A 27,500-nucleotide genomic window follows, 5' to 3' on the forward strand; every position below is an offset into this window, starting at 1 on the left:
ATTGCAAGTCCCCATAACCAATGTATATTTAAATGAGACATTGCCTTAACTGTTTATGGTTAGATATTTGATGAATCTGCTGCCGGAACTTGAGTGTTGAGGGTCTATTAGATAATCATAAGTGTTCGCCCAACCCTATTATTTATATCTCATTATTGGTCACTAGAACAGTGGGTGTTGGTGATCACAAAAAGCTTGAGCGAATCATTTTGAAAGCTCGAGCATTTTGCTTAAAATGGGCCAAGCCCGTGATCGGGTTTTCCATAATCACGTAGAACTGCACTCAGAATAGTCGTGGCACTTATCGGTTGAATTGTGCAATAGTAAACAAAATGACTGACAAGACAGACGCGGAACAATTCAATGACGACGAGCTGGAGGCCCCGACTTGGCTGAATCCCCAGTTTATCGGAGAGATTCTGAGCGCGTACGAAGAGGCCCCGGAACTAAAGATGATCGATCTGAAGATAACACCCGCAAGTTGCCAGGGAGATCACTATGCCAGTGTTATGTTCCGCACCACAGCAGAGTACACCACCTCGCAGGGAAAGTTCTCCAAGTCCCTAATCATAAAGACGATGCCGGAACAGGAGGGTCACAAGAAGGACATGCTGAGGGAATCGCACCTGTTTGAAACCGAGATCGGGATGTACTGTCATGTACTTCCGGAATTCGAGAGGATTCTCCGCGAAGCAGGGGATAATACTAAGCTTTTTGTGCCCTGCATCTACCACAGCCTGGAGCCTCGCAAGGTGATGATATTCGAGGATCTGGTGCCACACGGATACTCCGTCATTCGTAATCGTCCTGTCTCTCAGGAGGAACTCAAAACAGCCTTCTCTAAGCTGGCCAAATGGCACGCAGTCAGCATGAAGCTATTGAAAGAGGTAGGTTGAATAATATACAATTTTAACTTCCATTTAACATTCTGCTACACCAGAAACCAGCCTTTCTGGAGGAGTTTCAATATGGCCTTTTTGATATACCCACTATGCAAAACGATCCGTTCATTACAACTGGCATGGACAGCTTTATCGAAATGCTGGACAAATTACCCGAGCTCAAGAAGTACAAGACTCATTTTGAAAAGATTAAAGATTGCTTCCTGCAGCGCCTGCAAGTTGCAATGCAGGAGTATCAGAAAAGTCGGCGGAGTGATGGGTACTATGTCCTCTGCCATGGCGACTTTCACCTTCGCAACATGATGTTCAAGTTCAACAAGGAGACGGGAGCCCACGAAGACACCATGTTGGTGGATTTCCAATTGAGCAACCTTTGCCCCATTGCCGTCGATCTAACTTATTCGATCTATATGTTGATGGAGCCGGAGCAGCGCCGTGAAATGGGAAAGGACCTGATCAACTACTATTTCACGGTTTTGGTCGCCACTCTCAAGAGAATTGGGTACAAGGGGGACATGCCCACCCAAGCTAAACTCTGGGAGCAAGTTCATCGGAACAAGTATTATGGTAAGTTTACTAAAACGGAAGTAGCCAAAAAAAATTTGATTTGCATGTTTTTTAAATCTGTTTCAGATTTTTTTCTGATTAGCACATTCCTTCCACTGATTTTGGCCGTCAAGTCAAATAGTTTTAAAATGAATGATCTGATCGAAAACCCGGAAACTCGTCAAAAGACCTACTTTATGGATACTTATGTGAAAGATGTTACCAATATGTTGCCGAAATTCGAGAAATTGGGATACTTTAAGGGTCTATAGTTTTAAAACGCAATAAAAGCAAATTTGCAAAAGTGTTTCTTATTTAAGTTCATTTGTTACAATAATAAGTTTATGCTTGATAGTAGCGTATTCAAAAAAATATTTTGAAAAGATAGCCACAAATATGGTATGTATACATACCATATGGTATATGGTAAATGGTATATGGTATATGGTATATGGTATGTATACATACATATTTATTGGATATTCGTTCCACTTAAGTTCAAAAAATAAAATATGTACATAAGAATATATTTTTGATACAGAACGGTCACACCAATGAATAGATACATAGTTTGGATTGTAAGCTTATATATAATATATAATAAAAGACACTTCAACTGAGATCGTCTCCGAGAACACATCTATTATTCGGTGTAAATACAAAACAATATTAAATATAAACAAAGAGCATTTACACAATTTTTTTTATATTTTCCTCATTCAATCTGATAATAAGCATAACGTTGGTGTTCAAGATAAGATAGGAAAAACGCTTTAGTTTACCCCAAAAGCTTCGTCAAAGTTTCCCGAGTTCTATTTAAAGCAACCGGTCTACGATAGACTTTTCGCATAAGTTTGTTAACCTCTCAACGGAAAGGTTCTACCCGTGTTGTTAAAACTTATAAGCTCTTACAAAATGGAAAAGTCTAACACAGAGTTTAATGCCGACGAGCTTCAGCCTCCAACTTGGATAAATAAATAAAGTGTTTATCGAAGGAATTCTGAGCACCTACGAGAATGCACCAGATCTTAAAGTAACCGATCTGCAGATCACTCCTGCAACTGCGCAGGGAGATCACTATGCCAGCATTATGTTCCGGACCAAAGCGGATTACTCAACTAAGAAGGGAACGTTTTCCAAGTCTCTGATCGTCAAAATTATGCCAGAGGAGGATGGTCACAAAAAGGACATGCTGAGTGGATCGCGTGTGTTCGATACGGAAATCGGAATGTACTGCAAAGTTTTGCCCGAATTCGAGAGGATTCTACGGAAAGCAGGGGATAATACCAAGCTCTTCGTTCCCTGCCTTTACCACAGTCTGACGCCGCGGCAAGTGATAATATTGGAGGATCTAGTACCACAGGGATACACTGTCATCCGTGGTGCTCCTCCCACAGTGGAGGATCTAAAATTAGCCTTCTACAAGTTGGCCAAATGGCATGCAGTCAGTATGAAAGTGATCAATGAGGTAAGCCCAATCAGTTTCTTCTGTCAATGGTGTATCTAAATTAAAACCCCTCCACCAGCAACCCGATTTTCTTAAAGAGTTCAAGTATGGCCCCTTCGAAATGCCCCCTGAACAAACTGATCCCTTTATAACTAATAGTATGGACAGTTTTATTGAAATGCTTGACCAAGTCCCTGAGCTCCGGAAATATAAGCAGCATTTTGAAAAAATAAAAGATAGTTACATGCAGCGACTGAAAGATGAGATGCGCGTATATCACAAATATCGGCAGAATGATAGACAATATGTCCTGGGCCACGGCGATTTCCATCTGCGGAATATGTTATTTAGGAGTAATAAAACAAAGCCAGGAACCTACGATGACACCATGCTGGTGGACTTTCAGTTCAGCAATCTTTGCCCCATTACTGTGGACCTTACTTATTCGATCTACATGTTGATGGAGTCGGAACAGCGTTGCGAAATGGGAAAGGGACTGATCAACTACTACTTCTCGGTTTTGCTCTCCACTCTTAAAAACATTCGATACAAGGGGGAATTGCCCACTGAAATAGGATTATGGGAGCAAATGCGCCACAATAAATACTTCAGTAAGGAAAATATTAAAGCTATAATTTTATATCATTTTCAGCTTATTTTATTTCCTTTTAGATTTCTTTTTGATAAGCTCATTGTTACCAATGATGCTGAGCGTTAGATCAAACACTGTATTATTGCATGAAGCTGTCCAGGATCATGAAGTAAGGAACAACACCTATTTGCAGGAGCCCTATGTAAAAGATGTTACTAAGCTTTTGGCCAATTTCGAGAAACTGGGATACTTCGAAGATCTGTGATGCCCCAAAATAGGAAATTTAAAAATAGTAATAGTAAACTATAAAATTGATACTGCACTGATAAATAAATGAAATGTTCGTGCAATGTACTGTCCTATCTACCGTATTTTGAATGAAGTACCAATCATAAACTATGTAGTTCCAAGTGGGCGTTAAAAGGTGAAGGATTGCGGACGAATTTTCAGAGAACAAGAAAGGAAGGTAGCTTCAGCAAGCCTAATGGCTAAGAACCTTTTCAAATGCCTATAAATAGGTAAAGGCATACTATCAGGAGTTGCAGAAACCAGCACTCCCGGGTATTTCATAATTTTTGTGATGTGTGTATGGCTGCCATCTTATCACATACGTAAATTCTGGTAATATTCACATAGCTTTAAGAGTTTAATGTTGGTTACTTTTAGGCGTTAACTCTTAACCAACATTATTTTAACTTCCGAAACCAACACATCCCTTAAAACAAATTCGTATTAGTTTTTTTTTTAAATTTCAAACAAGCAGGCCGAAGCTTATATACCCTTGCAGACATCAAATATGTCGATCAAAATGCATAAGGGCTAAACAACATCGAAACTATGACGATTTTTCTATTCATTGTACTCTTGCAGAGCAAGAGGGTATTATAATTTCAGTCTGAAGTTTGCAACGAACTGAAGGAGACACCTCAGACCTTATAAAGTATATATATTCTTGATCAGCATCACGATCTGAATTGAAAAATTATTTTATGGATACATATGTGAAAGATGTTACCAAGATGTTGCCGAAATTCGAGAAATTGGGGTACTTTAAGGGTCTAAAATTAAAAAAGGCATTAAAAGTAATTAGGCCAAAATTTTTGTAATTTAATGTAATCATATATGTATCTGTTATGTATTTCCGTAATAAAGGAATCGTTGCCTTTGGAAATGATAATGATAATGAGTTTATGCAATATACTTAGAGAATGGCTAAATTGTTGTTAAACAAACTCGTCTAAATGGAAATGAAAATGAAAACCACAAATATACATTTAAATATAAACAAAATGTGATTACTTGATTCAAACCGATAATAAGGACAACGGTCCTCAACTATTGTTGTTTTAAAAATCAAGATTAGATAAGAAAATACTTTACTTAATTAAAAGCACAGATCATAATATTTAAGAACTGATAGGATCCTCAAAAGCTTTGTCAAAGTTCTCCCTTTCTTATTTAAATGGCTTGTTGTGCCATATACCTTTCGCATCAGTTTTTTATACTCTCAACGGAAAGGTTCTACCAGTGCTGATTAAATTTTTTAGCTCTTACAAAATGGAAAAGTCTAACACCGAATTTAATGCCGACGAGCTTCAGCCTCCAACTTGGCTAAATAAAGTGTTTATCGAAGGAATTCTGAGCACCTACGAGAACGCTCCGGATCTTAAAGTAACCGATCTGCAGATCACTCCTGCAACTGCGCAGGGAGATCACTACGCCAGCATTATGTTCCGGACCAAAGTGGATTACTCAACTAAGAAGGGAACGTTTTCCAAGTCACTGATCATCAAAACGATGCCAGAGGAGGATGGTCACAAAAAGGACATGCTGAGTGGATCGCATCTTTTCGCAACGGAAATCGGAATGTACTGCAAAGTCTTGCCCGAATTCGAGAGGATTCTACAGGAAGCAGGGGATAATACCAAGCTCTTCGTACCCTGCCTTTACCACAGTCTGAAGCCCCGGCAAGTGATGATATTCGAGGATCTTGTGCCTCAGGGATACACTGTCATCCGGGACGGTCCTCCCACAGTGGAGGATCTGAAATTGGCCTTCTACAAGTTGGCCAAGTGGCATGCAGTCAGTATGAAATTCATCAATGAGGTAAGCTTAATCAGCTTTTCGTTTCTAAGATCCTAAGTAGTATCCCTAAATTACAAACTCCTCCACCAGCAACCCGATTTTCTTAAAGAGTTTAAGTATGGCCTCTTCGAAATGCCGACTATCCACACTGATCCCTTTATAACTAATGGTATGACCACTTTTATTGAAATGCTTGACCAAGTCCCTGAACTCCGGAAATATAAGCAGCATTTTGAAAAAATAAAAGATAGTTACATGCAGCGACTGAAAGTTGAGATGCACGAATATCACAAATATCGGCGGAATGATCGACAATACGTCCTGTGCCATGGCGATTTCCATCTACGTAATATGCTGTTCAGGAATAATAAAAAGAAGCCAGGAACCTACGATGACCTCATGCTGGTGGACTTCCAGTTCTGTAATCTTTGCCCCATTACTGTGGACCTTACTTATTCAATCTACATGTTGATGGAGTCGGAACAGCGTTGCGAAATGGGAAAGGAACTGATCAACTACTACTTCTCGGTTTTGCTCTCCACTCTTAAAAACATTCGATACAAGGGGGAATTGCCCACCGAAATAGGATTGTGGGAGCAAATACGCCGCAATAAATACTTTGGTGAGGATATGCTTACAGCTACAATCTTGGATCTTTTTCATCTTATTTCATTTCCTTTTAGATTTCTTTTTGATAAGCACATTGTTACCAATGATGATGGGCATTAAATCAAACACTGCATTAATGCATGAAGTTATTCAAAATACGGAAGCTAGGAAGAAGACCTACTATCAGGAAAACTACTTAAAAGATGTTACTAAGCTTTTGGACAATTTCGAGAAACTGGGATACTTCGAGGATCTGTAATAAGGAAATTTAAAAATTCTAATAGTAAACAATAAAATTGATACTGTACTGCTAAATAAATGAAATGTTTGTGCAAAATGCAGTCATATCTCCCCCATTTTAATTGAAGTACCAATCATAAACTAGTTCTAAGTGGGCGTTACAAGGTGAAGTTCAATAGCACTTGATTGCGGAATGACCTTCAGAGAAAAATATAAGTGTTTAACTATTTTTTCTTATTAAATGTAAAGCTTAAAAATGTATTTTTTTCAATATAGCTTCGTTTTAAAGAAATGATTATTTCGAGTGAAATGACAAATGAAATTTTGATCAACAATATTGCTCAATATCAGCATGACTTGTCAAAATGACGTGCAGTTTTTTAATAAAAGCTGTTTTAGTTTAAACTTTCTGAAACGTTGAAGCTTATAGTGTTTAAACTTTGGTCATATTTTATAAATAAATAAATTTTTAAGCTTTACAGTTACTAAGAAAAATTATTCTAATAATAGTTATAAGAATAATTTAAATTAATTTAATAATTTTTGATGTGTTTTAGTTTTTTTCTTTGCCTAGTAGTTAACAAAAAATTATTTAATAATATATTGTGATTGATTTTTTTGATTAGTTATCAGAGTTTAGTTTTGAATTAAAAGTGATCAAAGGTATTTATCCTGTTGAACAGCTTTTCTTGTGATAAGATAAGAGTTTCGCACCAAGTCGAAAACTTGCATAGAAAAAGCTTCAAAAAGTTTTTCAAAGCTCCCTCGGAAAACGTTTAAATTGAGCTGAGACCCAACAGAGTTAAGTATTACCGGTTTACAAAGTATTTCGACTAGTTGATTATTGATAGGCCCCGCGAAAAAATGCCAGATAGCGCAGATACGGAACAATTCAATGCTGACGAGTTGGAGGCGCCGTCGTGGCTGAATGCGCAATTTATTGGAGAGGTTCTGAGAAAATACGAAAAGTGCAAAGTGAAAGTAGCTGATCTGAAAATTACACCCGCCAGTGCACAGGGAGATCACTATGCCAGTGTTATGTTCCGAACTACCGCCGAGTATACCACCTCGAATGGAAAATTCTCAAAGCCCCTGATCATCAAGACGATGCCAGAGCAGGAAGGACATAAAAAGGAAATGCTGGCAGAGTCCCATTTGTTCTCCACGGAAATTCTAGCCTACACCAAGGCTCTGCCCGAGTTCGAGAGGATTCTCCGGGAGGCCGGAGATGATACTAGGCTATATGTGCCCTGCATCTACCACAGCTTGGAGCCTCGACAAGTGTTGATATTCGAGGATCTCGTGCCGCAGGGATACTCAGTCATCCGAAACAGGCCAGTTAAACCGGAGGAAACAAAAGCTGTGTTTACTAAGCTAGCCAAATGGCACGCAGTTAGCATGAAGGTGATGAATGAGCAAACCGATTTCCTGAAGGAGTTTCAATATGGCTTGACCGAGATGCCTAACCTAATGACTGATCCCATGGTCACGTCTGGTATGGGAAATTTCCTGGACATGCTAGAAAAAACCCCCGAGCTCACTAAGTACAAGCCTTACTTTGAGAAAATAAAGAACGATTACTTGCAACGAATGAGTGATGTAATGCAGGAATACCGGAAAAACTACAAATCTGATGGATACTACGTGATGTGTCACGGCGACTTCCATCTGCGAAATATGATGTTCAAGGACAACGGCGAAGTTATGTTCGTGGACTTTCAAATTTGCAATCTAAGTCCCATTACCATCGATCTGATATACTCTGTGTATATGTTGATGGAACCTGAACAGCGATGGGATCTAGGTAAAGATGCTATAAATTATTATTTTTCCGTTTTGGAGGAAACTTTGAAGAAGGTGGGCTACAAGGGCCCAATGCCCACGCAAGCTGGTCTCTGGAAGGAAATTCACCGCCACAAGTACTATGGTAAGTGCTGAAAATACTTTTCTATTAGACAATACTAACACTTATACTTTTTTACAGACTTTTTCCTTATGTCCACTTTTATGCCTATGATATTGGCCGTTAAGGCAAACAGGATAAAAATGAACGACATTATTTTGGAGCCAGAAATAAGAAAGAAAGTCTATTTCTTTGATATTTACCTTGAAGATATAAAAAACCTTCTTCGAAAATACGAAGAAGTGGGATATTTTAAAGATCTATGAACTTAATCAACTTCAAAGCAGGAATTTTTTATGTCTAATTGGATGATAACATTCAGTAGTATTTAATGATTAAATAAAACACGTACTTAGATCAAGGAATTATCTCTGAGAGATAAGCCTTTTGCCATGGTTACCAAACAAACAAAATGAAAACAATTACTATATATTCCATTAGTTTGAAAGTTTTTTTAATACCACTGATCAAAAGGCAATTAAAATTATCACCGAAAACTTGTTAACGGGAAGCTTGGAACTTTTTTAAAGCTCTTTTGAAAAACATTTAAATAGAGTGGGGACCCAACAGAGCCAAGTAGAACCTGTTCACATTGTTTATTGACTAGTTGTATATTCAGAGAAAACGCAACCCATTTATTGCCGTTGAGTTGGGCTTGGAAAATTATGATAATTCGATAATTTTCATACAAAATTAATATTTTTTCATAGGGCTAAATAAAACCTCAGGGCTTTTCGGAAAATATATAACAACGTTTGCTACTTTATTTGGGTGTAAAAAATACTCATGGAATATTGTGTCTGAAACTAACAATGCTTACACTATATGGAAGCCCGAATACTTTTGATCAATTTGCACTCTGTCTTTTCTAAATATCCAAGAATCCGGAGAGCTCAAACTCTTTGATGGTTCGCTGTAGAAAAGCTAGGTACTTGGGGTTTTCTACATTCTCCCGGCGGAATCGATCGCCGCTTTCCGTTCGCGAGTTAAGATCCTCGAGATTTTCGAAGCCTGCTCCCTCGCGGAAAATCAGGGGAGTTAAGCAAGTAGCGCCAATGACTCCTAAAAGAGAAAGAGTTTATGGTAAGAAAATACTTTTTCTTGAGAAAGGGCTAACTCACCCATTAGACTGGTGTTGATCAACTCGATGTGGATCTCCTTGAGGGAGGGAATGTGTCCTTGGAAGTTTAGTTTTTCCAGGGTCTGCTGAAGCACCCTCTGGTATTCCCTAACAATATACTTAAAGTGAACCTTTCGCACATTCTCATTCAAGGAGCCGTACAGGAAGTAGTTGAGATCAATGGTCGGGGATCCCACATAGGCCAACTGGTAGTCTAACTGGAGGTTCAAATTTGAGATATAGTAATGTGATTTACAAAGAAATTTGTATGTCTTACCGTGACCACATCGTCCGGCTCCTTTGTCTCGTTGTTGATATGAAACAGCAGATTGTTGATCCACAGATCGGTGAGGTTGAAGACGCGGAACTCCTTGCCAGTATTCTCGAACATGGTGAGTGCTCTCTGCAACACATTCTCGGCCAGCTTGAACATCTTCTCGGTGATCTCCTCGTAGCCCTTCCAGTGGGCCACCTCCTCGGCCACGCAGCGGATGTTTACCGGGAAAAAGGTGAGGAAATCGCGACGATCCGGGTTCCGGGAAATAGGAGCCTCGTTGAAGAATTCCAAAACTTCAGGACTATCCTGGGCGATGATGGCACTGCAGGCGTGCAGTTTGGCTATCTTTTCGATGGTGGGCAGTACGTAGTCCAGATTTAGCAGGCGACCCCGTTCGAAGTTCTCGAAGCCGGACTGCTGCATGTCCTCGAGGATCAGGAAAGGTTCCGGCGATTCCGTGGTGTAGTAGCAAGCGGGGGCGATTTTTGTCTGATCTCCGATGGATTGGAGCAGAGACTGGATACGTGGAAGCACCTCCTTGTAGGCCAGGATCTCGCGTTTGAAGAGCTTGCTCCTCTGGGCGACTGCACCCGTCTGTCCTTTGGGATGGTCCTTTACAATAACCGAGAACTTGCTTTTCGGAGCAGAGCCTCTTTGGAGATTGCAGCTGGCCCGGTGCATTTCGCTGGCGAATCCCGCCGCCTGGTCACCCACTTGGGCACTCTTCACAATCAGCTCGCTGACCACCAGCTGCTCCTCCTTGAAGTGCTCCTTCAACACATCCTGCAGGAAGTCGGCGGTGAGCCATTCAGGAGCCTGGTAGTTCTTGCTGCCGGTTCCCATTGTACTTTATTTTTATTTTTTCAAGTCACCTGACCGAGTGGAGTGAGAAAACCGGAGCAGTTGGGCAGCAACTTGCGGCGAGGGCTATCGACTCCGAAATGTGGGACAAAACATGTGACGGGTGGGAGAAAGATAGAGCTTACGGAAAGCTCTCTCTGTTTTTAGCTTTGGCTTATCAGCTGATTTGAGTATATATGCATATTATATATATAGTATATGTGGAAACCAACAAACATATGGCACTGAATCTTTTTTGATAAATGTGGATCGAGTGCTGTGGACATTATTTACTGATAACAACTTATGAGGTGTGCTTTCTTTTTCGAAATACATATAAACATTATTTGGCCGACTTCACCTTAATGTAAAAAAAACACGTCATTAGTTTAAAGTTTCGTTAACTTGAAATTATTTAAAAAAATTATGTTTTAAATTTCTAAGACCAATAAAAACTATAAAACCTTCAGGTTCTCTTTATCGATCTATAACTGTATTCCGCATTGATAAATAAAACGTGATCTGAAACGAGGCACCTGTTTCCATGACTTGCCAAGAGTTTGATATATTTGATAAATCAATTAACAACAATAGAGTCAAAAATAGCTCTAAATAATTACTTTCCCAAATATAAAGGGGAATTTGAGTTTTCTTTATCTATCTTTTTGTTTGTGTTGAAGTTAATACCTAGGTCTCTTTGGCCGGGGATGTAGATATGATAACAAATCTTTGGGGGATTGGTAGATACCGATGAGGGGAGTGATGATACAGTATACCCTTTCAGTCTACGAGTTAAACAAAAGATAAATGAATAAATTAGGTTTTTCATTGTAGAAAGTTAGTTTATTATTAAGTGTATCAAAGTTTGCATGGTTAGTTACTCTGCTATTTGCATAAAATATTTAAATGCAACTTGTAAAAAGTTAAAGTCGGCCGGATGAGATACAGTAAATATGGATAGGGATTGGTATTAGTTGGCAAGTGTTGCTTCAAAAGTCAAGAATGCCACGCCTGTAGAGGAAGGGGAATATACTCAGTGCAGCCCGCACGTAAAGGGGATTTGTGTAGACTTTCGCCCGGAATCGATCTCCTTCCTCTCCTGGTTGAGTAAGCTTCACCAAACTGGCCTCCGTGTCCACCGGCAGCAGTATGAACACCAAATGGGTGAAGGCGGTAAAGTAACCTGAAGGAAAATGGTTTCATTATAGAAAAGTTCCTTAAAATATCTTATCCAAAACTCACCCCAAAATCCATACTTGATCATTTTCATATGAAGCTCCTTCAGCATTGGCATTTTCTCGCTGTAGTTAAGGATTTTTAAACAGCGAACCAAGTGAGTGTGGTATATCCTGATGAAGCAGTCGAAGTGCGGAATCCTGATCGAATGTCTGGCCGAACCAATGATAAGTCCCCACAAATCCTGGGCCGGACTGCCCCATTTACACAGCTGGAAGTCCACAAAACGTATCTGGTTGATTTCACCGGAGTGAGTGGAGCTCAGCATTATGTTGCTGGACCAAAAATCGCCGTGATTGAGGACTTTGAATTCCTGCGGGTTATTGTTAAAACAGCGGGCGTAGGATTGCACAAATTGATCAGCAGTTGGCTTGAAAGATAAATATATGTTTAAGGTTTTGAAATCCCCTGTTAATGTTTCTACTAACAACGCGATTCACGTACTGCTCGTGATCCTGCAGACCCCAACTGGCCATGGCCATCTTATAGCTCTGGACCCTGGCCTGATACGATTTGGATCGATTGTAGTTGGCGGGAAGGTATATGCGCTGGAAATCATCTGGGAAGGGACCATTCCTTTGGCGCCAAACGGCACTCGCCGCATGGAACTCGGCCAACTTCTCCAGGATGCGCTGCATTTGAGCCATGTCGAATCCCTTGAGGCGGTTGATATTTCGAAACTTTTTCGTTTGCAGATCCTCCTGCACCAGGCAGATCCTTCCGTTAATCTCTTCCGACCAATGGCACTTGGGTGCGAACTTCACACTGAGCCCGGCCTTCTCGTAAAGCTGTTCGAACTGAGGAATGATCGTATCGTACATCATCTTCTCCTTGGGAAAAATGTTCAGGGTGTTCACGAAGCCACCATTTCCCTGGGCATCGTCCAACATGGTCTTCACAATGTACGTCTTTTGTTGAGAGAATCCATCTGTGAAAAGATAAGGTAATTTTTGTTCTTTTTAAATTGATTGGAGATAACAGTGCGTATACTTGATAAGCTAAATTGAGCTTTGCAACAAAAATAGTTTTATTGGTTAGTAATTAAATTCACTGCTGGTTGCGTTGTTTAAAATATAATAAGTATGCATAGCGTACAAGTGATGCACAGTTAGGTATGCATTTTTATTAAATTAGTAAAGCTATTACTTAAGGCTGTGTAAAAATATGACGTCAGGTACCAGTAATATATGGTCAAATAAAATCTAGGCCCTCACCTTTCATCTCGATGTCTATAACGATGCGCATCAGCAGCGATGTGTAGGTTTCTCCGGGCGGAGTGGCCGGAATGATCGAGAGGTTTAGGATCCGTCGGAACTCGCGGAACTCCTTTTTGAGCAGCCGCTTGAAGTAGGCCTCATTAATCCATGTCGGAATGCGGACCTTGTTGGAGGTGCAGAACTTGTTGCTGTTATCGGGCATTTTGAAAGGGGTCTCCGCGATCGAATCGGTGGAGCGTTGTTCCCGGTCCGAAGTGTGCGGCGCAACTGTTTCGCCTCGCCTTTCCTTATCGAGAATGTTTTCTTGTTTTGCGGCCCGCGATGTTATTTTCGTTCCGTTGAGTCGACTGTGGGTGAGGTGCGCACTTATCAACGCCCCGAAAAGCAATGCCAACTGCCCGTCTAACTGGTTCGTCAACAGAGCGTTTGGGGGCCTCTTGGCCCAAAGACTCTCCCCGGAGACGCACAAGGTGGGTGATAATTGGCAGAGCTTTTCCCGTACCCCCGGAATGGTCAAGCAGTGCATTCGCCGGCGCCGGAATTATCAGCAGTGTTGTGATGGGAATATCTGATTACCAGACAGGCATTATAGCTCCGGGAGGGGTAGAAAAAGCTCCCGCGCTCCCACTTGTCGCTCAAGTGGGCTACTATCAAATTGTATACATACCTCATTTTGGCCAGACGCCAAAACAAACCAGCCTAACCTTTTTTATACTCTATAATTTCAGTATATTTTTATTATTTAGCGTTATTTTGTGACTTAATTTTTAAATATTTAATACGATAATATTGAAATTTTTAGATACTTATATCTCCTAAAGTAGAGATTATTTTCCATGGTATCGCATTGCGGCTTTTATCAGCTTCTTGATGTAGATACGGTAGTACGTGATAAGCAGATAAACAGTTTTTTAGTATAACAAATATATGTGTTTTTGCTGAACAGTTTGAATTAAAAAATCTTAAAATAAATCTCAGTTTAACCTCAAATATAGCTGAATTCATAAAAGTATTTTCCCGATTTACAAACGCACTAACTGAAAGACTAGCTGGAAAACTATTCCAAGGCCTCCCGGTTTCAATTATGCAGCCCCGACATTCGCCATGGGAAACTTGATAAAACCAGAATCAATATTCGCACAATTTATTTAACGAGTCAACTGCAAGCTGCAGTGGAAGATGAATGAACTTGCGATCACTCAAAGTCTTCGAAGTTGAAGAGGCCGCGGTTGCAGAAGAAGGGATAGAGTTCTCTAATGATTTCCACAAAAACAGGATAAGTGTAAGCCCGCATTCGGAACCTCCTGCCAATTTCGTCCTGCGAGTTCATGGTGTGCAAGTTGCTCTCCTTGCAAATGGGCAGCAAATGAACCGGCAAGTGATTGAACGCCGCAAAGAAAGCTGAAGGAATGAAATGTAAGTTAAAGATAAAAGATACATTTATAAACAGCTACCATAGAGTGTGTTGTTTTTCTTGAAGATGGCAGATTGCAGTTGCCTCAGTTGAGGAAGGGGTTTCTCGTACTTAAGCACTCGCAAGCATTCGATTAGATATGTCCAATAGATTCTCACAAAGTTGTCGAACTCCCTGAGCCGCAAATCCTTCGCCACGGAAATGGTTATTATCATTAGCAGATCCTGGGCAGGACTTCCCCATTTGCAGAGCTGAAAGTCCAGCAGAAGTGCCTCACTTAGGGAACCATTTTCGGCATACTTGAACAGAATGTTGCACGCCGAAAAGTCGCCATGCGTAAGGACATTAAAATCCTGGGGATCGACATGGAGGGATTCCCGGCAGAGTTTGCCATATTGCTCTGCAGTGGGCTGTAATTAAATTTGTGAACTGTATCTGTTAGTTGTATTAACTAGAATCCTTACAAAGTTTTTAAGATAACTCTCATCGATGCCCCATGTTTTCATGGCTTCCTTGTACTCCGGTGCCTTGGATTCGAATCTTCCCACACTGAGTTGGATATTGTCCTTCTTGGCGAAGCCGTGAGCGAAGTCAATGGGATACGGTCCATGACGATCCTTGTAAATCACACTCGCCGCATGGAGTTCAGCCAGTTTTCGGAGAGACAGTCGCATCTGATCCATATTCAATCCTTTAGTTCGATCTGCACTCACATAATCTTTAGGGGCAAGATCTTCGAATATGAAATAGAGGTTTCCCTCCATCTCTCCAATTTCCAGGCATTTCGGCACCAGCTGAACAGGATGTCCCGCCTCGCGATAGATTTTCTCAAATTCTGGCAAGAAAGTGGAATACATCTGCTGCTCCTTGTGAAAATAGCGCATCTCATTGACCGCTTTGCCGCCTTTATCTGAATCCAGAGTGGTCTTAACCACATAAGACTTTCTCTTACGAGTTTCATCTGGAAGATATTGGCCTACATAATGCTCCTATTGATATATAAAAAGAGAATTATCTTACCATTCATTTTCAAGTCCAAGTACACTCGCACCAAAACCGATGCGAAATTACCACCTGGCGGCACTGCGGCTACTGCAGTAAACTTAATAATTGTGTTATAATCAGGCTCATCTTTTGTGAGTAAGGACTGAAACTTCGACTTGGTCAACCATTTTGGTATGACGAGACTCTCGTTGGGGTTCTCGATCTTCTCGGAGGGCGACATGATTTCAACTGAACTGGAAATCATTATGTTGAGATCAGCAAGTAAAGATAAGATCTGCGTAGATAATTATCTTTCAGCTTTCGGAAACGCTGGTTAAAACAGCTTGAGTTTGTAATAAAATCTAGATTCTACAACCATATCTATCACAGATAACCGTCAACTTGACTGGAGCCAAAGTCTTGCTGATAAGACACACACTTATTCGGCACTCCAAGATAAACTTGATTTCGTAATATTTAACTACGTTTTATTATCAGTTAATAATATCAGACATCATAGTCCTCAAAGTTCAAAATTCCGCGGTTATACAAGAAGGGGTATAGTTCCCTCATGACTTCCACAAAAGCAGGATTAGAAAGTAAACGGAGTCTGAGGTTCTCGCCTTCCTCTGTCTCGGCGGTCATGTTGTGCAGATTGCTGTCTTTGTCGGTGGGAAACAAAATTATCGGCAGGTGATTCAGAATTGCAAAGAAAGCTAAAGGGAAAGTTTTGTTAGAGAATGCTGACAATTATTGTGGCCAAAAATTACCGTAAAACGAATGGTGCTTCTTGTTGATAGAGTTTTGAAGATCGCGCAGTTTCGGCAAGGGTTTCTTAAATTTCAAGGCCTTCAGGCATTCAACCAGGCGCTCCCAGTAAATCCTTATGAAGTTCTCGAACTCCTTGATTCGCGATTCCTTAGTGGGGGAGAGTACGAGGAAGAAGAGCAGGTCGATGGCCGGACTGCCCCACGTGGTTAACTGGAAGTCGATCAGGATGAGCTGGTCGAGACTGCCGTCAGGCAAGTAGCTGCTCATCAGGTTGCTGGACCAAAAGTCGCCGTGGTTGAGTACATGGAACTCTGAAGGATCCAGCTCCAAAGCGCTTAGGCATTGAGCCCAATATTGATCGGCAGTGGGCTGATGGAAAATAAGTTTAATATTTATTAAGTGCTACTATCTTTTTAAATTGTTTGAAACTTACAAAAGCCTCAACGTATTTCTCTGCGTCCTTAATGCCCCACGAAAGAATGGCCTTCTTGTAGGCCTTCTCCTTCAGTTTGAACCCATCTATGTGGAACTTTTTCACATCGCGCCTAACGAATCCCTCTTTGAAATCGCTGGGATAGGGACCATGGAGCTCCTCGTAAACCGCACTGGCCGCATGGTACTCGGCCAACTTGTGCAGACACCTCGTCATGTGCTCCATGTCCAGTCCTTTGGTGCGATCCATGTTCTTGAAGCGCTTCACGCAGAGATCCTCGAATATGAAGTGGATATCTCCCTCTCGCTCCTCAGTTAGCAGGCACTTGGGCGCCAGTTGGATGTCCCACCCGACATCCTTGTAGAGAGCTTCAAAGGCAGGAATGTAGGTTTCGTACATCGTGGCCTCCTTGGGAAAGAGTCCGAATTCGGCGATGTCGTTACCACCTCGTTCCTGGGGAAGCATCGTTTTGAAGATGTATGTCTTTGTTTTGACGCTTTTATCTGAAAATGTAAGTGAATTTTTAAGTTTCATTCATAATATTTAAAGAAAAACCAGTTACCAATCGCTTATCGCAAGCTCACCTTTCATTTCCATTTTGATGTAGGCCCTCAACATAGTCGATGTGAAATTTTCGCCAGGTGGAATGGCAGCCACTACGTTGAATTGTAATACTTTTGCATGATCCGGCTCGTCCTTGGCCAGGACACTTTCGAAGTACTTCTCATTGATCCAATCGGGAATGATCAGATTCTCGTTGGGGTTCACTATTTCGTCGGTCATTCTGCGGATCGGCAAACACAACCTCTTCCGGCACCTGCTAGTTTGGAACTGAATTTGTATACATTTTTAACGAAGCTTTAATAGGCATTTTGTAGAGCTCTCTTATCTACAACCTATTTCATTATGTGGGGTAACATTATAAAAAGCTGTGCGTTTGTTTTTTTGATTATTTAAACTATCAAGTCAATCTTATCAAGCGGAGCTTGATAATTATATTCAATCATTTTTATTGCCTCATCCTTAGTTCCTATTACTTGGTTGCAAAAATGATTTTATACGCCCACTCTCCAGTAATCTGATGATAAGAAAAGATAAGCTTCGTTCGTTGGTCTTACATAATTGCAAGTATATCATTATATTTTGATTTAAAGTGTATTGAGCATATCGGCTTTTGATCTATTTTTTTTAGTTTACTAGCCTTGACAATCAATTGAGAAACGATTCGTTTATTACGCTGGAGCCTTTTCAACATTAAGTAATCTGTTTTGTTTGCGATACGCTATCAAGCTTTGTTGATACGAATCAGCGAAATAATCAAAGGTTTGTTTTGAGTACTTCCCTATTTTGATGAAAATATTTATTGGAAATTAAGATAATGTACTTGTCTTCACCACCTAGATAGTAAAACACAAGTACGTCATAAGCATGCCTATTATCTTCATATACTTATAACCCATTTTTTCGCCAAATCATTATAGTTGCTTGTGTAAGATTGTTTGCAGTAGAAAATCTATTGTTTTAGTATCTATTGTAGACTGTCATCGTTATTATACGGTTTTTTTAGTACGTCAGTAAACGGGAACTTAAGAAAATGAATGGGTTATTAAAAAACAAAAGTTTTATATATCCAAATATTATTTAATTGAATTCTTTTCTACACATCTTTCTTATTCGTAATCACTAAAGTTAAAGATTCCTCGGTTGTAGAAGAATGGATAAATGTCCTTCATGAGACGGCAAAAAGTGGAATTCGTGAAGATTCGCATCCGAAATCTGTCGCCTTCTTCATCGTCTCGCAAAAGGGAATGCAAGTTGGATTCCTTATCGGAAGGAAACTGGATCACAGGCAGATGATTAAAGACGGCAATAAAAGCTAAAGGATGTTCAAAGAAAAATGTATAAATAATAAAATTAATTGAAGAAATATAAAAAAAGAAATCTACAAACTCACCATAGACAGTATTTGTGTCCTGGTACAGGGAAGTCTGCAGATCGCGCAGCTTTGGCAGGGGTTTCTGATATTTTAGCACCTTAAGGCATTCCACCAACCGCTCCCAATAAATTCGGACGAAATTGTCGAACTCCTTGAGCTTGATATCACTGGCCGCTGAAAGGGTGATAAAGAAGAGCAGATCCTGGGCAGGACTGCCCCATTTGCACAGCTGAAAGTCCACCATGATGACCTCGTTGATTTCGCCGTTTGGTAGATAGTTGCACATTAGATTACTAGACCAAAAGTCACCATGCGTAAGCGTATTGAAGGCCAATGGATCCGTTCCTAGATTTTTTTCACACATTTTCAAAAACTGCTGTACCGTTGGCTAATTAAAAAGAATGTAATGAGGTACTGAACCAATATCAAGTTAGAAGTAGCTGACTTACAAAGCTGTTTATATATTTTTCAGGTTCTTCCAGGCCCCAACCAGCCATGGACTTGTGGTACGATCTGGCCTTTACCAAAAATCCTTCTTCTTGCATTTTCAGGTTGTCCTTGCCAATGAATCCATCCTCGAACTCGACGGGGTAAGATCCTTTTCGCTCGGCATAAACTGCGGCCGCCGCATGGAACTCCGCAAGTTTTTGGAGTGATCTCTTCATGTGCACAATATCTAGACCCTGAATACGATCTACGTTTTGGAATTTCTTCACCCCCAGATCCTCGAACACGAAGTGGATTCCGTTCTCCCGCTGGTCAGTGTGCAGGCATTTGGGAGCCAGCTGAATTTCCTCTCCAGCCGATCGGTAGAGTTCCTCGAAAGCGGGGAGAAAACTTTGGTACATCATGAGCTCCTTGTCGAAAATGCCTGCCTCACGGATCTCCTTGCCACCCCGCTCCTCCGCCAGCATTGTCTTGAAAACGTAGGTCTTGTGTTTGGTGTTTCCATCTGTAGAGATAAAAACCAAAAATTTAATATGAAATCACAATTTTAAATTTCTAAAAACGTGCGCATCAATGGATCATCTCGTATTTCTTCTTTTTTCTGTGAAGTCATGTATTGCCTCACCCTTCATCTGTAGATCAAAGTGAATCCGCAACATTATGGATGTGAAATTCTCGCCTGGAGGAATAGCTGCAACCGGTTTGAAGCTCAGAATCTTTTCATAGTCAGGCTCGTCTTTCTGTAATATCGGCTGGAAATATTCCTGGTTTATCCACTGGGGAATCTCCAAATGCTCGTTGGGATTGACAATTGATGCCGTTGAGGTCGCCATTCCGTATCTGTGGTGTTGACTACAGTCACTGTATCTTTTAACTGATATAACGAAGTTCAGAGTGCCGTTTAAGGCCAAATGAAAAGCTTTCATCCAACTGATAGTTTAAAGCTTTTTTTGAATTGTTGTTTGATCGTTTGTCAGCGTGACTATTTCATATAATTACCCCATTTAAAAATAAAAGTCATGATAGATGGCAAAGCTTTATGAAAAGTTAACAAACAAATTTTGTATTTTAGGGGTTTCCAAGAGCTTTGGCGTCCAAACAAAAACAATAACAGTTTCCATTGGGTTTTCTGCTGATCGGTATCTTAAGAGCCGAAATCGAACTGATAATAATTTCGCAAAACCCGCAAACTGTTACACGAAAAGCGTTCATGGTTTTACTTATATTGACGCCACATCGAATACAAAATATTATTGGAAAGAGAACCTCACTCGCGACAACATGGCAGAGGAGCATTACAATGACGACGAGCTAAGCCCGCCGGAATGGCTGAATGTTCAGTTCATAACCGAAGTTCTAAGTGGCTACGAAAAGGTCAATGAACTCGAGGTTACCAATTTGTCCTTTACCCCGGCAAGTGCTAAAGGAGATCACTATGCCAGCATTATGTTTCGCGCCAAGGTGGAGTATCGAACCCCGAAGGGAAACTTCGCCAAGTCTCTGATCATAAAAACAATGCCCGAGGAGGAGGGTGCGAAGAAGGACATGTTTACAGATTCCCCAATGTTCATCACTGAGATCGGGATGTACAGCAAAGTACTGCCAGAGTGGGAGCGGATCCTCCGGGAAGTAAATGACACAACCAAGCTGCACGTGGACTGCATCTACCACAGTCTGCAGCCGCGACAGGTGATCATCTTTGAGGATCTTGTGGAAATGGGATATGCAGTGGTGCGAAATCGTTGGCTTATGCAGGAGGAGATTTGTAGTGCCTACTCCAAGCTGGCTAAGATCCATGCCATAAGCATGAAAACAATAAATGAGGTAAGTTTAGGTACAAATGTAATAGTAACATGTAATATATTTTATTCTTCTTATTTAGCGACCAGAATACCTGCAGGAGTTTAAATACGGAATGTGTGAAATGCCCGGTTTAATGGACAGCCCTTTGATAAACGCCGGAATGGATCCCTTTATAGAACTTTTGGGAAGCACTCCTGAATTGAAAAAATACCAGCCGCATTTTGAAAAAATTAAGCTGCACTTTAAGAATCGAATTCAGGAGGTGATGCAAGAGTATCGAAACAATCCGCAGCCAGGGTACTACGTACTGTGCCATGGCGACTTTCACTCCCGAAATATGATGTTCAAGCACAATAAGGAAACGGGATGCTTTGAGGACTGTATGCTAGTGGATTATCAGGGCTGCAATGTGGTTCCAATGGCCGTTGATCTGATGTATTCCATCTATATGTTGATGGGACCAGAGCAGCGAAGCCAGGAATTAGAGTCCTTGTTTAAATACTACTTTTCCGTCTTGCTGGAGACCCTCCGAAAAATTGGCTACAAAGGAGAAATGCCAACGCCTCTTATGTTTTGGTCCGAAATGAAACGGCATAGATATTACGGTAAGTAGATTATTTTTTAAAGTTGCAAGATCTTAAAATAAATATTTGATTTCCAGAGTTTCTTTTGCTGAGCACCTTCTTGCCAATCTCAGTGGGTCTGAGAACCCATGGCATGGATATAGGAGAAATGCTGCACAACGACGAATCCCGTAAAAAGTGCTATCAACTGAAGGAAGTTTTTGAAGAAACCAAAGAAATGTTGGAAAGATTTGAGAGATCGGGATATTTTGAGGACCTGTAAAAGTAACTTCAAAATTATTATTGTTCAGATACGTTCGTTCTTTCTGCTAAATACGGGAAACTCACGCATGAATAAATAAATCTTTCTCTTGCTTCTCGCTCTGAATTAAGAGAGACTTTGTATTTGCGTGTGCGAAGAAACGAAATGCTCTTTTATCATATGGTAAGAACTCATTTGGAAATCGACACAGTTAGCGCTCTCCGAATTCTAATTATTTTACACTGAAATCAAGCTTTTTCATTTAGTTCTTTTGTGTTAGTCGAGGTAGAAGTTTGTAAACAGAATATCGGAGAATACCGCTAAGATTCAGTTGAACGATGACGCATTAGCACCACCTGACTGGCTGAACTCAGGGCTTATAGTGAGCGTTCTGGGATACTATGAGAAGGAACCCGTGACCAGCCAGAGAGCAACACTTCATATCGAAGCAATTCTATAACGAGAACTAATCTCCAAGTGCTCGTTAGTATTGACAATTGATTCAGTTGAAGTCGCCATTCCGTATCTGTGGTGTTGCCTACCGCCAGTGTGTCTTTCAACTGATATAACGAAGTTTAGAGAGCTGTTTTTCGGGAACTGAAATATTTTTAAAAGCTTTCCAACCAACAGATAGTTGATTTGTTGTTTTATCGTTCGTCAGCATGACTGTTTCTTATATTCACCTCATTTAAAACTGAAAGTCTAAACAAGCAAACAATATTTGTTTTATTGGGGACTTTCAAAAGCTTTCTGGCCCAAACAAAAACAATATTAGTTTCCATTGGGTTTTCGGCTGTTCGCTATCTTAAGAGCCGAAATCGAACTGATAATAATTTCGCAAAACTGTCAAACTATTACACGAAAAGCTTTTATGGTTTTATTTATATTTGGCCGCCATCGAATACAAAATATTATTGGAAAGAGAACCTCACTCGCGACAACATGGCAGAGGAGCATTACAATGACGACGAGCTAAGCCCGCCGGAATGGCTGAATGTGCAGTTCATAACAGAAGTTCTAAGTAGTTACGAAAAGGTTTCTGACCTAGAGGTTACCAATTTGGCCTTCACCCCGGCAAGTGCTAAAGGAGATCACTATGCCAGCATTATGTTTCGCGCCAAGGTAGAGTATCGAACCCCGAAGGGAAACTTCGCCAAGTCTCTGATCATAAAAACAATGCCCGAGGAGGAGGGTGCGAAGAAGGACATGTTTACAGATTCCCCACTGTTCATCACTGAGATCGGGATGTACAGCAAAGTACTGCCAGAGTGGGAGCGGATCCTCCGGGAAGTAAATGACACAACCAAGCTGCACGTGGACTGCATCTACCACAGTCTGCAGCCGCGACAGGTGATCATCTTTGAGGATCTTGTGGAAATGGGATATGCAGTGGTGCGAAATCGTTGGCTTATGCAGGAGGAGATTTGTAGTGCCTACTCCAAGCTGGCTAAGATCCATGCCATAAGCATGAAAACAATAAAAGAGGTAAGTTTAGGTACAAATGTAATAGTAACATGTGATATATTTTATTCTTCTTATTTAGCGACCAGAATACCTGCAGGAGTTTAAATACGGAATGTGTGATATGCCCGGTTTAATGGACAGCCCTTTGATAAACGCCGGAATGGATCCCTTTATAGAACTTTTGGGAAGCACTCCTGAGTTGAAAAAATACCAGCCGCATTTTGAAAAAATTAAGCTGCACTTTAAGAATCGAATTCAGGAGGTGATGCAAGAGTATCGAAACAATCCGCAGCCAGGGTACTACGTACTGTGCCATGGCGACTTTCACTCCCGAAATATGATGTTCAAGCACAATAAGGAAACGGGATGCTTTGAGGACTGTATGCTAGTGGATTATCAGGGCTGCAATGTGGTTCCAATGGCCGTTGATCTGATGTATTCCATCTATATGTTGATGGGACCAGAGCAGCGAAGCCAGGAATTAGAGTCCTTGTTTAAATACTACTTTTCCATCTTGCTGGAGACTCTCCGAAAAATTGGCTACAAAGGAGAAATGCCAACGCCTCTTATGTTTTGGTCCGAAATGAAACGGCATAGATATTACGGTAAGTAGATTATTTTTTAAAGTTGCAAGATCTTAAAATAAATATTTGATTTCCAGAGTTTCTTTTGCTGAGCACCTTCTTGCCAATCTCAGTGGGTCTGAGAACCCATGGCATGGATATAGGAGAAATGCTGCACAACGACGAATCCCGTAAAAAGTGCTATCAACTGAAGGAAGTTTTTGAAGAAACCAAAGAAATGTTGGAAAGATTTGAGAGATCGGGATATTTTGAGGACCTGTAAAAGTAACTTCAAAATTATTATTGTTCAGATACGTTCGTTCTTTCTGCTAAATACGGGAAACTCACGCATGAATAAATAAATCTTTCTCTTGCTTCTCGCTCTGAATTAAGAGAGACTTTATTTTTGCGTGTAGGAAAAAACGAAAAGCTCTTTTATCATGTGGTAAAAACTCATTTAGGAATCGGCGCTCTCCGAACTCTATTTATTTGACACTGAAATCAAGCTTTTTCATTTAGTTCTCTTGGGTTAGTCGACGTAGAAGTTGGTAAAGAGAATGTCGGGGAACACCGATAAGATTCAGTTAAACGATGACGCATTGGCGCCACCTGACTGGCTGAACTCAGGGTTTATGGCGAGTGTTCTGGGATCCTATGAGAAGGAACCCGTGACCAAGGTTATCGACTTGACTTTCTCCCCAGCGACTGCGAAGGGAGATAACTATGCGAGTACAATGTATCGAGCCAGGGTGGAGTATTCCAACCAGAGAGGAACCTTCTCCAAGTCGCTAATCATCAAAACGGTATCGGAAATCTTTGCCGGCTCTAATCTGTTTAAAACTGAGATAGGCATGTACACTAAAGTCCTGCCAGAGTTCGAGAGAATTCTTCGAGAAAAGGGTGATGCATCTAAACTTTATGCGGATTGCATATACGACAGCCTCGAGCCACATCAGGTGATAATTTTTGAAGACCTGGCGGATATGGGTTATGCAATGGTTCGCGATCGAAAGCTTACTCACGAGGAGATTCGAAGTGCCTACTTAAAGTTGGCAAAGATCCACGCGGTCAGCATGAAGATTATTAATGAGGTAATTGGGGATAAACCAATATTAATTAATTTTCACAAAGGTAATTCCGTTTTCCCTAAATTAGCGTCCCGAGTTCCTAAAAGAGTTCAAGGACGGAATATGTCTTGTCGACATTCCCTATATGAGTTCAGGAATGGTTCCCTTTACGGAGTTTTTAGGCCGTGTTCCTGAACTGAAAAAATACCAGCCACACTTTAAGAAGCTAGGACTTTCCTTTATAGACAGACTGCGTAGTACTATAAATGAGTACCAGAATAATTCCCAGCCAGGTTACTATGTTCTCTGCCACGGGGATTACCACACCCGAAATGTGATGTTCAAACACAATAAGCAAACAAAATGCCTCGAGGACTGTCTTCTGGTGGACTATCAGGGGTGCTATGTTGCTCCTCTGGCCGTGGACCTGATGTATTCCATCTATATGTTGATGGGTTCAGAGCTGCGAACAGGGGAGTTGGAAACGTTACTGAATTACTATTTCTCAGTCCTCCTGGAAACCCTAACAAAGATTGGATTTGAAGGAGAAATGCCAACACCTCTTTCGTTCTGGGCGGAAATGAAAAGACTAAGGGATTACGGTAAGATGAAATCTGATAACTTTATGTTCCTTAAATAAACAATTTAATTGCAGAGTTTCTATTTTTGAGCACCTATTTGCCAATGTCAATGGGTCTTAATCTTGGAACCGTTTCTGAAGATACTGACAACAACGGAGAAACTGGCCAAAAACTAAAAGAGTTTATTAAAGAAACCGAAATAATGCTCGCCCGATTCGAAAGATCAGGTTATTTCGAGGATCTGTAAGAGTAAATTTGTATTACCAACCCAGAGTAGGCAATATAAATAGAAAATAATAGATCTCTCTTTGTTGTTAAACTTTTTTTGTGTATCTGCGGAAATAAACCAACGATTTATTTAAATGTTTTGCGCGTGATTTCTTATATGCTATTAAACAGTATATGTTCTGTTTTTATGGAGGCATCATTTCCTATGTACTAGGTAAAGTAATTTTGATTGTTGTTATGATAAGCGATAGCTTCTATAAAATTCTCTTTTTTTCGGTGCTTTTTGCGGGGTCTAACTGAAGAGAGACTATGTTAAAAAATTCCAAGCAAAATAAAAAGCTCTCTATTATCTAAAGAAAAGCTTACTCAAAGCACATATAATTGCATTCTAAAACGAAATGCTCTCTGAACGTCGATTTAAGACCCAGTGAAATCGGGTTTTGTTTAGTACTCTCTCTTCTGAAAGTCGAAAAAGAAGTTCGTAAACAAAATGTCCGGGAGTGCCAACAACAGCCAGTTCAACGATGACGAATTGGTTCCACCAGAGTGGCTGAATTCTGAATTCATAGCCCATGTCATGGGATCCCACGATGGGGAACCAGTAACCGAGGTAACCGATTTGACCTTCTCTCCGGCGAGCGCAAAGGGTGATCACTATGCCAGCATCATGTTCCGGGCAAAAGTGAGGTACTCCAACCAAAAGGGTGAGTTCCAAAAGTCGCTGATCATCAAAACGATGCCCGAGGAGGAGGGTCACAAGAAGGAGTTGATCGGAGGATCGCCCATTTTCGAAACGGAGGTGGGGATGTACACAAAGGTGCTCCCGGAATTCGAGAGGATTCTTCGCCAGGCCGGCGATAGCACAAAACTGTACGTGGATTGCATATACCACAGCTTGGAACCGCATCAGGTCCTGATTTTTGAGGATCTCGTGGAGATGAACTACATTGTGTTGAGGGATCGCGATGCCACTCTTGATGAGATACACCGCGTCTATTTCAAATTGGCCAAGTGGCATGCAGCCAGCTTAAAAGTACTCAATGAGGTAAGTTAAAATCTTAACTAATAATTTAAGACAATTTTAAATAGATTTTTTTAAGAACCCCGAATTCCTGGAGCCCTACACCCACGGACTGTTTGAAATGCCACATGTCCTAAAGGAGCCCTTTATGAAAACCGGAATGGAGTTTTTCGTGGAACTTATGGGTGAAGAGCCAGAGCTGAATAAGTACAAATCCTATTTCGAAAGCATCAAGGAAGACTTTCTGGAGCGACTCATAGCGGAGTGGAAGGAGCACCGGAACAACACAGAAGTAGACCCATACCGGGTCCTTTGCCATGGAGACCTACATCTTCGCAATATTATGTTCAAGTACCAGGATCCAGGAACATTTAAGGACTGCATGCTGCTCGACTTTCAAATCAGCAGTGTTTTTCCGTTGGGACTGGATCTTGTTTACTCGATATATATGCTGATGGAGCCAGACCATCGATGGAAAAACTGGGATGACCTTATAAACTACTACTTTTCGGTTTTGGAAGATGTTCTGAAGAAGATCGGCTATAAAGGAGAAATGCCAACCCAATCGGGTCTTTGGAAGCGCCTTCATCAGCTCAAGTATTTCGGTGAGTTTTTAGCTTTAGTTTATTAGTTGTCGAAAATGATCTAGTATGTTATTTGAATATTTCAGAGCTCTTCGTTATAAGCACGTTTCTACCTTTGATGTGGGCCTTAAGAGACAAGTCTGTCGACTTTGGCGATCTGCTTCAAAATGAAGAAAAACGTAGAAAGTGCTCCTATTCTAAAGGTTACATAAAAGACGTAAAAATATTGCTGGCCCGCTTGGACAAGTTGGGCTTACTACAGGATTAATAAAAATGACCTTTAAATGTTGCCAATAAATTATATTCATTTAAAAAAATTGTTTAAATTGTAAAAGCGTATACAAAATGTAGCTTTAATGTAAAAC

General features: G+C 40.7%; 13 protein-coding genes across 14 annotated transcripts; 8 read left to right on the forward strand and 5 right to left on the reverse strand.

The window, feature by feature from the left end:
• The first annotated feature begins 285 nt into the window (after positions 1–285).
• Positions 286–2,070, forward strand: LOC108095996. Its single transcript, XM_017197342.2, has 3 exons — positions 286–887; positions 941–1,469; positions 1,536–2,070. The coding sequence occupies exons 1-3, from the start codon at positions 333–335 to the stop codon at positions 1,718–1,720; spliced, it is 1,269 nt and encodes a 422-aa protein (XP_017052831.1). The 5' UTR covers positions 286–332; the 3' UTR covers positions 1,721–2,070.
• A 215-nt stretch (positions 2,071–2,285) lies between these two features.
• Positions 2,286–3,841, forward strand: LOC108095997. The gene is made up of 3 exons (XM_017197343.1): positions 2,286–2,916; positions 2,975–3,506; positions 3,568–3,841. Exons 1-3 carry the CDS (start codon positions 2,539–2,541, stop codon positions 3,750–3,752), a joined length of 1,095 nt encoding a protein of 364 aa, XP_017052832.1. The 5' UTR covers positions 2,286–2,538; the 3' UTR covers positions 3,753–3,841.
• A 1,203-nt stretch (positions 3,842–5,044) lies between these two features.
• LOC108095711 lies at positions 5,045–6,522 on the forward strand. The gene is made up of 3 exons (XM_017196883.1): positions 5,045–5,593; positions 5,663–6,194; positions 6,256–6,522. Exons 1-3 carry the CDS (start codon positions 5,045–5,047, stop codon positions 6,438–6,440), a joined length of 1,266 nt encoding a protein of 421 aa, XP_017052372.1. The 3' UTR covers positions 6,441–6,522.
• Positions 6,523–7,244: 722 nt separating this feature from the next.
• Positions 7,245–8,689, forward strand: LOC108095939. The gene is made up of 2 exons (XM_017197276.2): positions 7,245–8,348; positions 8,406–8,689. Exons 1-2 carry the CDS (start codon positions 7,286–7,288, stop codon positions 8,588–8,590), a joined length of 1,248 nt encoding a protein of 415 aa, XP_017052765.1. The 5' UTR covers positions 7,245–7,285; the 3' UTR covers positions 8,591–8,689.
• A 366-nt stretch (positions 8,690–9,055) lies between these two features.
• LOC108095938 lies at positions 9,056–10,725 on the reverse strand. Its single transcript, XM_017197275.2, has 3 exons — positions 9,722–10,725; positions 9,446–9,662; positions 9,056–9,386 (listed from the first exon to the last, which is right to left on the reverse strand). The coding sequence occupies exons 1-3, from the start codon at positions 10,562–10,564 to the stop codon at positions 9,193–9,195; spliced, it is 1,254 nt and encodes a 417-aa protein (XP_017052764.1). The 5' UTR covers positions 10,565–10,725; the 3' UTR covers positions 9,056–9,192.
• A 665-nt stretch (positions 10,726–11,390) lies between these two features.
• LOC108096024 lies at positions 11,391–13,383 on the reverse strand. Its single transcript, XM_017197373.1, has 4 exons — positions 13,012–13,383; positions 12,226–12,725; positions 11,804–12,167; positions 11,391–11,744 (listed from the first exon to the last, which is right to left on the reverse strand). The coding sequence occupies exons 1-4, from the start codon at positions 13,214–13,216 to the stop codon at positions 11,551–11,553; spliced, it is 1,263 nt and encodes a 420-aa protein (XP_017052862.1). The 5' UTR covers positions 13,217–13,383; the 3' UTR covers positions 11,391–11,550.
• A 759-nt stretch (positions 13,384–14,142) lies between these two features.
• Positions 14,143–15,663, reverse strand: LOC108095695. Its single transcript, XM_017196865.1, has 4 exons — positions 15,449–15,663; positions 14,893–15,389; positions 14,469–14,838; positions 14,143–14,415 (listed from the first exon to the last, which is right to left on the reverse strand). Exons 1-4 carry the CDS (start codon positions 15,651–15,653, stop codon positions 14,210–14,212), a joined length of 1,278 nt encoding a protein of 425 aa, XP_017052354.1. The 5' UTR covers positions 15,654–15,663; the 3' UTR covers positions 14,143–14,209.
• A 220-nt stretch (positions 15,664–15,883) lies between these two features.
• Positions 15,884–17,438, reverse strand: LOC108096016. The gene is made up of 4 exons (XM_017197366.1): positions 17,201–17,438; positions 16,617–17,119; positions 16,183–16,552; positions 15,884–16,128 (listed from the first exon to the last, which is right to left on the reverse strand). Exons 1-4 carry the CDS (start codon positions 17,397–17,399, stop codon positions 15,920–15,922), a joined length of 1,281 nt encoding a protein of 426 aa, XP_017052855.1. The 5' UTR covers positions 17,400–17,438; the 3' UTR covers positions 15,884–15,919.
• A 798-nt stretch (positions 17,439–18,236) lies between these two features.
• On the reverse strand, positions 18,237–19,868 carry LOC108095681. The gene is made up of 4 exons (XM_017196850.1): positions 19,625–19,868; positions 19,002–19,504; positions 18,571–18,940; positions 18,237–18,492 (listed from the first exon to the last, which is right to left on the reverse strand). Exons 1-4 carry the CDS (start codon positions 19,830–19,832, stop codon positions 18,287–18,289), a joined length of 1,287 nt encoding a protein of 428 aa, XP_017052339.1. The 5' UTR covers positions 19,833–19,868; the 3' UTR covers positions 18,237–18,286.
• A 380-nt stretch (positions 19,869–20,248) lies between these two features.
• On the forward strand, positions 20,249–21,753 carry LOC122320731. Its single transcript, XM_043208992.1, has 3 exons — positions 20,249–20,823; positions 20,882–21,407; positions 21,464–21,753. Exons 1-3 carry the CDS (start codon positions 20,281–20,283, stop codon positions 21,646–21,648), a joined length of 1,254 nt encoding a protein of 417 aa, XP_043064927.1. The 5' UTR covers positions 20,249–20,280; the 3' UTR covers positions 21,649–21,753.
• Positions 21,754–21,867: 114 nt separating this feature from the next.
• LOC108095645 lies at positions 21,868–24,042 on the forward strand. Of its 2 annotated transcripts, XM_043208991.1 has the most exons (4): positions 21,868–22,749; positions 22,816–23,112; positions 23,171–23,696; positions 23,753–24,042. In XM_043208991.1, the coding sequence occupies exons 1-4, from the start codon at positions 22,570–22,572 to the stop codon at positions 23,935–23,937; spliced, it is 1,188 nt and encodes a 395-aa protein (XP_043064926.1). In that variant the 5' UTR covers positions 21,868–22,569; the 3' UTR covers positions 23,938–24,042. The 2 variants fall into 2 exon arrangements, with proteins under 2 accessions (XP_043064926.1, XP_043064925.1); XM_043208990.1 differs by having other exon boundaries at positions 21,868–23,112.
• An 83-nt stretch (positions 24,043–24,125) lies between these two features.
• On the forward strand, positions 24,126–25,652 carry LOC108095867. The gene is made up of 3 exons (XM_017197171.1): positions 24,126–24,745; positions 24,810–25,323; positions 25,377–25,652. The coding sequence occupies exons 1-3, from the start codon at positions 24,212–24,214 to the stop codon at positions 25,547–25,549; spliced, it is 1,221 nt and encodes a 406-aa protein (XP_017052660.1). The 5' UTR covers positions 24,126–24,211; the 3' UTR covers positions 25,550–25,652.
• Positions 25,653–25,916: 264 nt separating this feature from the next.
• LOC108095866 lies at positions 25,917–27,469 on the forward strand. The gene is made up of 3 exons (XM_017197170.1): positions 25,917–26,575; positions 26,631–27,156; positions 27,222–27,469. Exons 1-3 carry the CDS (start codon positions 26,021–26,023, stop codon positions 27,401–27,403), a joined length of 1,263 nt encoding a protein of 420 aa, XP_017052659.1. The 5' UTR covers positions 25,917–26,020; the 3' UTR covers positions 27,404–27,469.
• The last annotated feature ends 31 nt before the right edge of the window (positions 27,470–27,500 follow it).

Source organism: Drosophila ficusphila, unplaced genomic scaffold (assembly GCF_018152265.1).
Source record: "Drosophila ficusphila isolate 14025-0441.05 unplaced genomic scaffold, ASM1815226v1 contig_791, whole genome shotgun sequence".
Lineage (NCBI taxonomy): Eukaryota > Metazoa > Arthropoda > Insecta > Diptera > Drosophilidae > Drosophila > Drosophila ficusphila.

Excerpts from the sequence above, each read along its gene's own strand:
- LOC108095996 (XM_017197342.2), top strand. The coding sequence starts at position 333 with ATGACTGACAAGACAGACGCGGAACAATTCAATGACGACGAGCTGGAG. Across the intron at positions 888-940 it reads GCATGAAGCTATTGAAAGAG|AAACCAGCCTTTCTGGAGGA; the intron begins GTAGGTTGAATA and ends CTGCTACACCAG. Across the intron at positions 1,470-1,535 it reads TCATCGGAACAAGTATTATG|ATTTTTTTCTGATTAGCACA; the intron begins GTAAGTTTACTA and ends AATCTGTTTCAG.
- LOC108095997 (XM_017197343.1), top strand. The coding sequence starts at position 2,539 with ATGTTCCGGACCAAAGCGGATTACTCAACTAAGAAGGGAACGTTTTCC. Across the intron at positions 2,917-2,974 it reads GTATGAAAGTGATCAATGAG|CAACCCGATTTTCTTAAAGA; the intron begins GTAAGCCCAATC and ends CCCCTCCACCAG. Across the intron at positions 3,507-3,567 it reads GCGCCACAATAAATACTTCA|ATTTCTTTTTGATAAGCTCA; the intron begins GTAAGGAAAATA and ends ATTTCCTTTTAG.
- LOC108095711 (XM_017196883.1), top strand. The coding sequence starts at position 5,045 with ATGGAAAAGTCTAACACCGAATTTAATGCCGACGAGCTTCAGCCTCCA. Across the intron at positions 5,594-5,662 it reads GTATGAAATTCATCAATGAG|CAACCCGATTTTCTTAAAGA; the intron begins GTAAGCTTAATC and ends CTCCTCCACCAG. Across the intron at positions 6,195-6,255 it reads ACGCCGCAATAAATACTTTG|ATTTCTTTTTGATAAGCACA; the intron begins GTGAGGATATGC and ends ATTTCCTTTTAG.
- LOC108095939 (XM_017197276.2), top strand. The coding sequence starts at position 7,286 with ATGCCAGATAGCGCAGATACGGAACAATTCAATGCTGACGAGTTGGAG. Across the intron at positions 8,349-8,405 it reads TCACCGCCACAAGTACTATG|ACTTTTTCCTTATGTCCACT; the intron begins GTAAGTGCTGAA and ends ACTTTTTTACAG.
- LOC108095938 (XM_017197275.2), bottom strand. The coding sequence starts at position 10,564 with ATGGGAACCGGCAGCAAGAACTACCAGGCTCCTGAATGGCTCACCGCC. Across the intron at positions 9,663-9,721 it reads AGCCGGACGATGTGGTCACG|TTAGACTACCAGTTGGCCTA; the intron begins GTAAGACATACA and ends TTGAACCTCCAG. Across the intron at positions 9,387-9,445 it reads GATCAACACCAGTCTAATGG|GAGTCATTGGCGCTACTTGC; the intron begins GTGAGTTAGCCC and ends TTTCTCTTTTAG.
- LOC108096024 (XM_017197373.1), bottom strand. The coding sequence starts at position 13,216 with ATGCCCGATAACAGCAACAAGTTCTGCACCTCCAACAAGGTCCGCATT. Across the intron at positions 12,168-12,225 it reads AGCAGTACGTGAATCGCGTT|CCAACTGCTGATCAATTTGT; the intron begins GTTAGTAGAAAC and ends TTATCTTTCAAG. Across the intron at positions 11,745-11,803 it reads GATCAAGTATGGATTTTGGG|GTTACTTTACCGCCTTCACC; the intron begins GTGAGTTTTGGA and ends ATTTTCCTTCAG.
- LOC108095695 (XM_017196865.1), bottom strand. The coding sequence starts at position 15,653 with ATGTCGCCCTCCGAGAAGATCGAGAACCCCAACGAGAGTCTCGTCATA. Across the intron at positions 14,839-14,892 it reads AGAGTTATCTTAAAAACTTT|CCCACTGCAGAGCAATATGG; the intron begins GTAAGGATTCTA and ends ATTTAATTACAG. Across the intron at positions 14,416-14,468 it reads GAAAAACAACACACTCTATG|CTTTCTTTGCGGCGTTCAAT; the intron begins GTAGCTGTTTAT and ends TCATTCCTTCAG.
- LOC108096016 (XM_017197366.1), bottom strand. The coding sequence starts at position 17,399 with ATGACCGACGAAATAGTGAACCCCAACGAGAATCTGATCATTCCCGAT. Across the intron at positions 17,120-17,200 it reads CATCAAAATGGAAATGAAAG|ATAAAAGCGTCAAAACAAAG; the intron begins GTGAGCTTGCGA and ends TTACATTTTCAG. Across the intron at positions 16,553-16,616 it reads AGAAATACGTTGAGGCTTTT|CCCACTGCCGATCAATATTG; the intron begins GTAAGTTTCAAA and ends ATTTTCCATCAG.
- LOC108095681 (XM_017196850.1), bottom strand. The coding sequence starts at position 19,832 with ATGGCGACCTCAACGGCATCAATTGTCAATCCCAACGAGCATTTGGAG. Across the intron at positions 19,505-19,624 it reads CTTTGATCTACAGATGAAGG|ATGGAAACACCAAACACAAG; the intron begins GTGAGGCAATAC and ends TTATCTCTACAG. Across the intron at positions 18,941-19,001 it reads AAAAATATATAAACAGCTTT|CCAACGGTACAGCAGTTTTT; the intron begins GTAAGTCAGCTA and ends CTTTTTAATTAG.
- LOC122320731 (XM_043208992.1), top strand. The coding sequence starts at position 20,281 with ATGGCAGAGGAGCATTACAATGACGACGAGCTAAGCCCGCCGGAATGG. Across the intron at positions 20,824-20,881 it reads GCATGAAAACAATAAATGAG|CGACCAGAATACCTGCAGGA; the intron begins GTAAGTTTAGGT and ends CTTCTTATTTAG. Across the intron at positions 21,408-21,463 it reads GAAACGGCATAGATATTACG|AGTTTCTTTTGCTGAGCACC; the intron begins GTAAGTAGATTA and ends TTTGATTTCCAG.
- LOC108095645 (XM_043208990.1), top strand. The coding sequence starts at position 22,570 with ATGGCAGAGGAGCATTACAATGACGACGAGCTAAGCCCGCCGGAATGG. Across the intron at positions 23,113-23,170 it reads GCATGAAAACAATAAAAGAG|CGACCAGAATACCTGCAGGA; the intron begins GTAAGTTTAGGT and ends CTTCTTATTTAG. Across the intron at positions 23,697-23,752 it reads GAAACGGCATAGATATTACG|AGTTTCTTTTGCTGAGCACC; the intron begins GTAAGTAGATTA and ends TTTGATTTCCAG.
- LOC108095867 (XM_017197171.1), top strand. The coding sequence starts at position 24,212 with ATGTCGGGGAACACCGATAAGATTCAGTTAAACGATGACGCATTGGCG. Across the intron at positions 24,746-24,809 it reads GCATGAAGATTATTAATGAG|CGTCCCGAGTTCCTAAAAGA; the intron begins GTAATTGGGGAT and ends TCCCTAAATTAG. Across the intron at positions 25,324-25,376 it reads GAAAAGACTAAGGGATTACG|AGTTTCTATTTTTGAGCACC; the intron begins GTAAGATGAAAT and ends ATTTAATTGCAG.
- LOC108095866 (XM_017197170.1), top strand. The coding sequence starts at position 26,021 with ATGTCCGGGAGTGCCAACAACAGCCAGTTCAACGATGACGAATTGGTT. Across the intron at positions 26,576-26,630 it reads GCTTAAAAGTACTCAATGAG|AACCCCGAATTCCTGGAGCC; the intron begins GTAAGTTAAAAT and ends GATTTTTTTAAG. Across the intron at positions 27,157-27,221 it reads TCATCAGCTCAAGTATTTCG|AGCTCTTCGTTATAAGCACG; the intron begins GTGAGTTTTTAG and ends TGAATATTTCAG.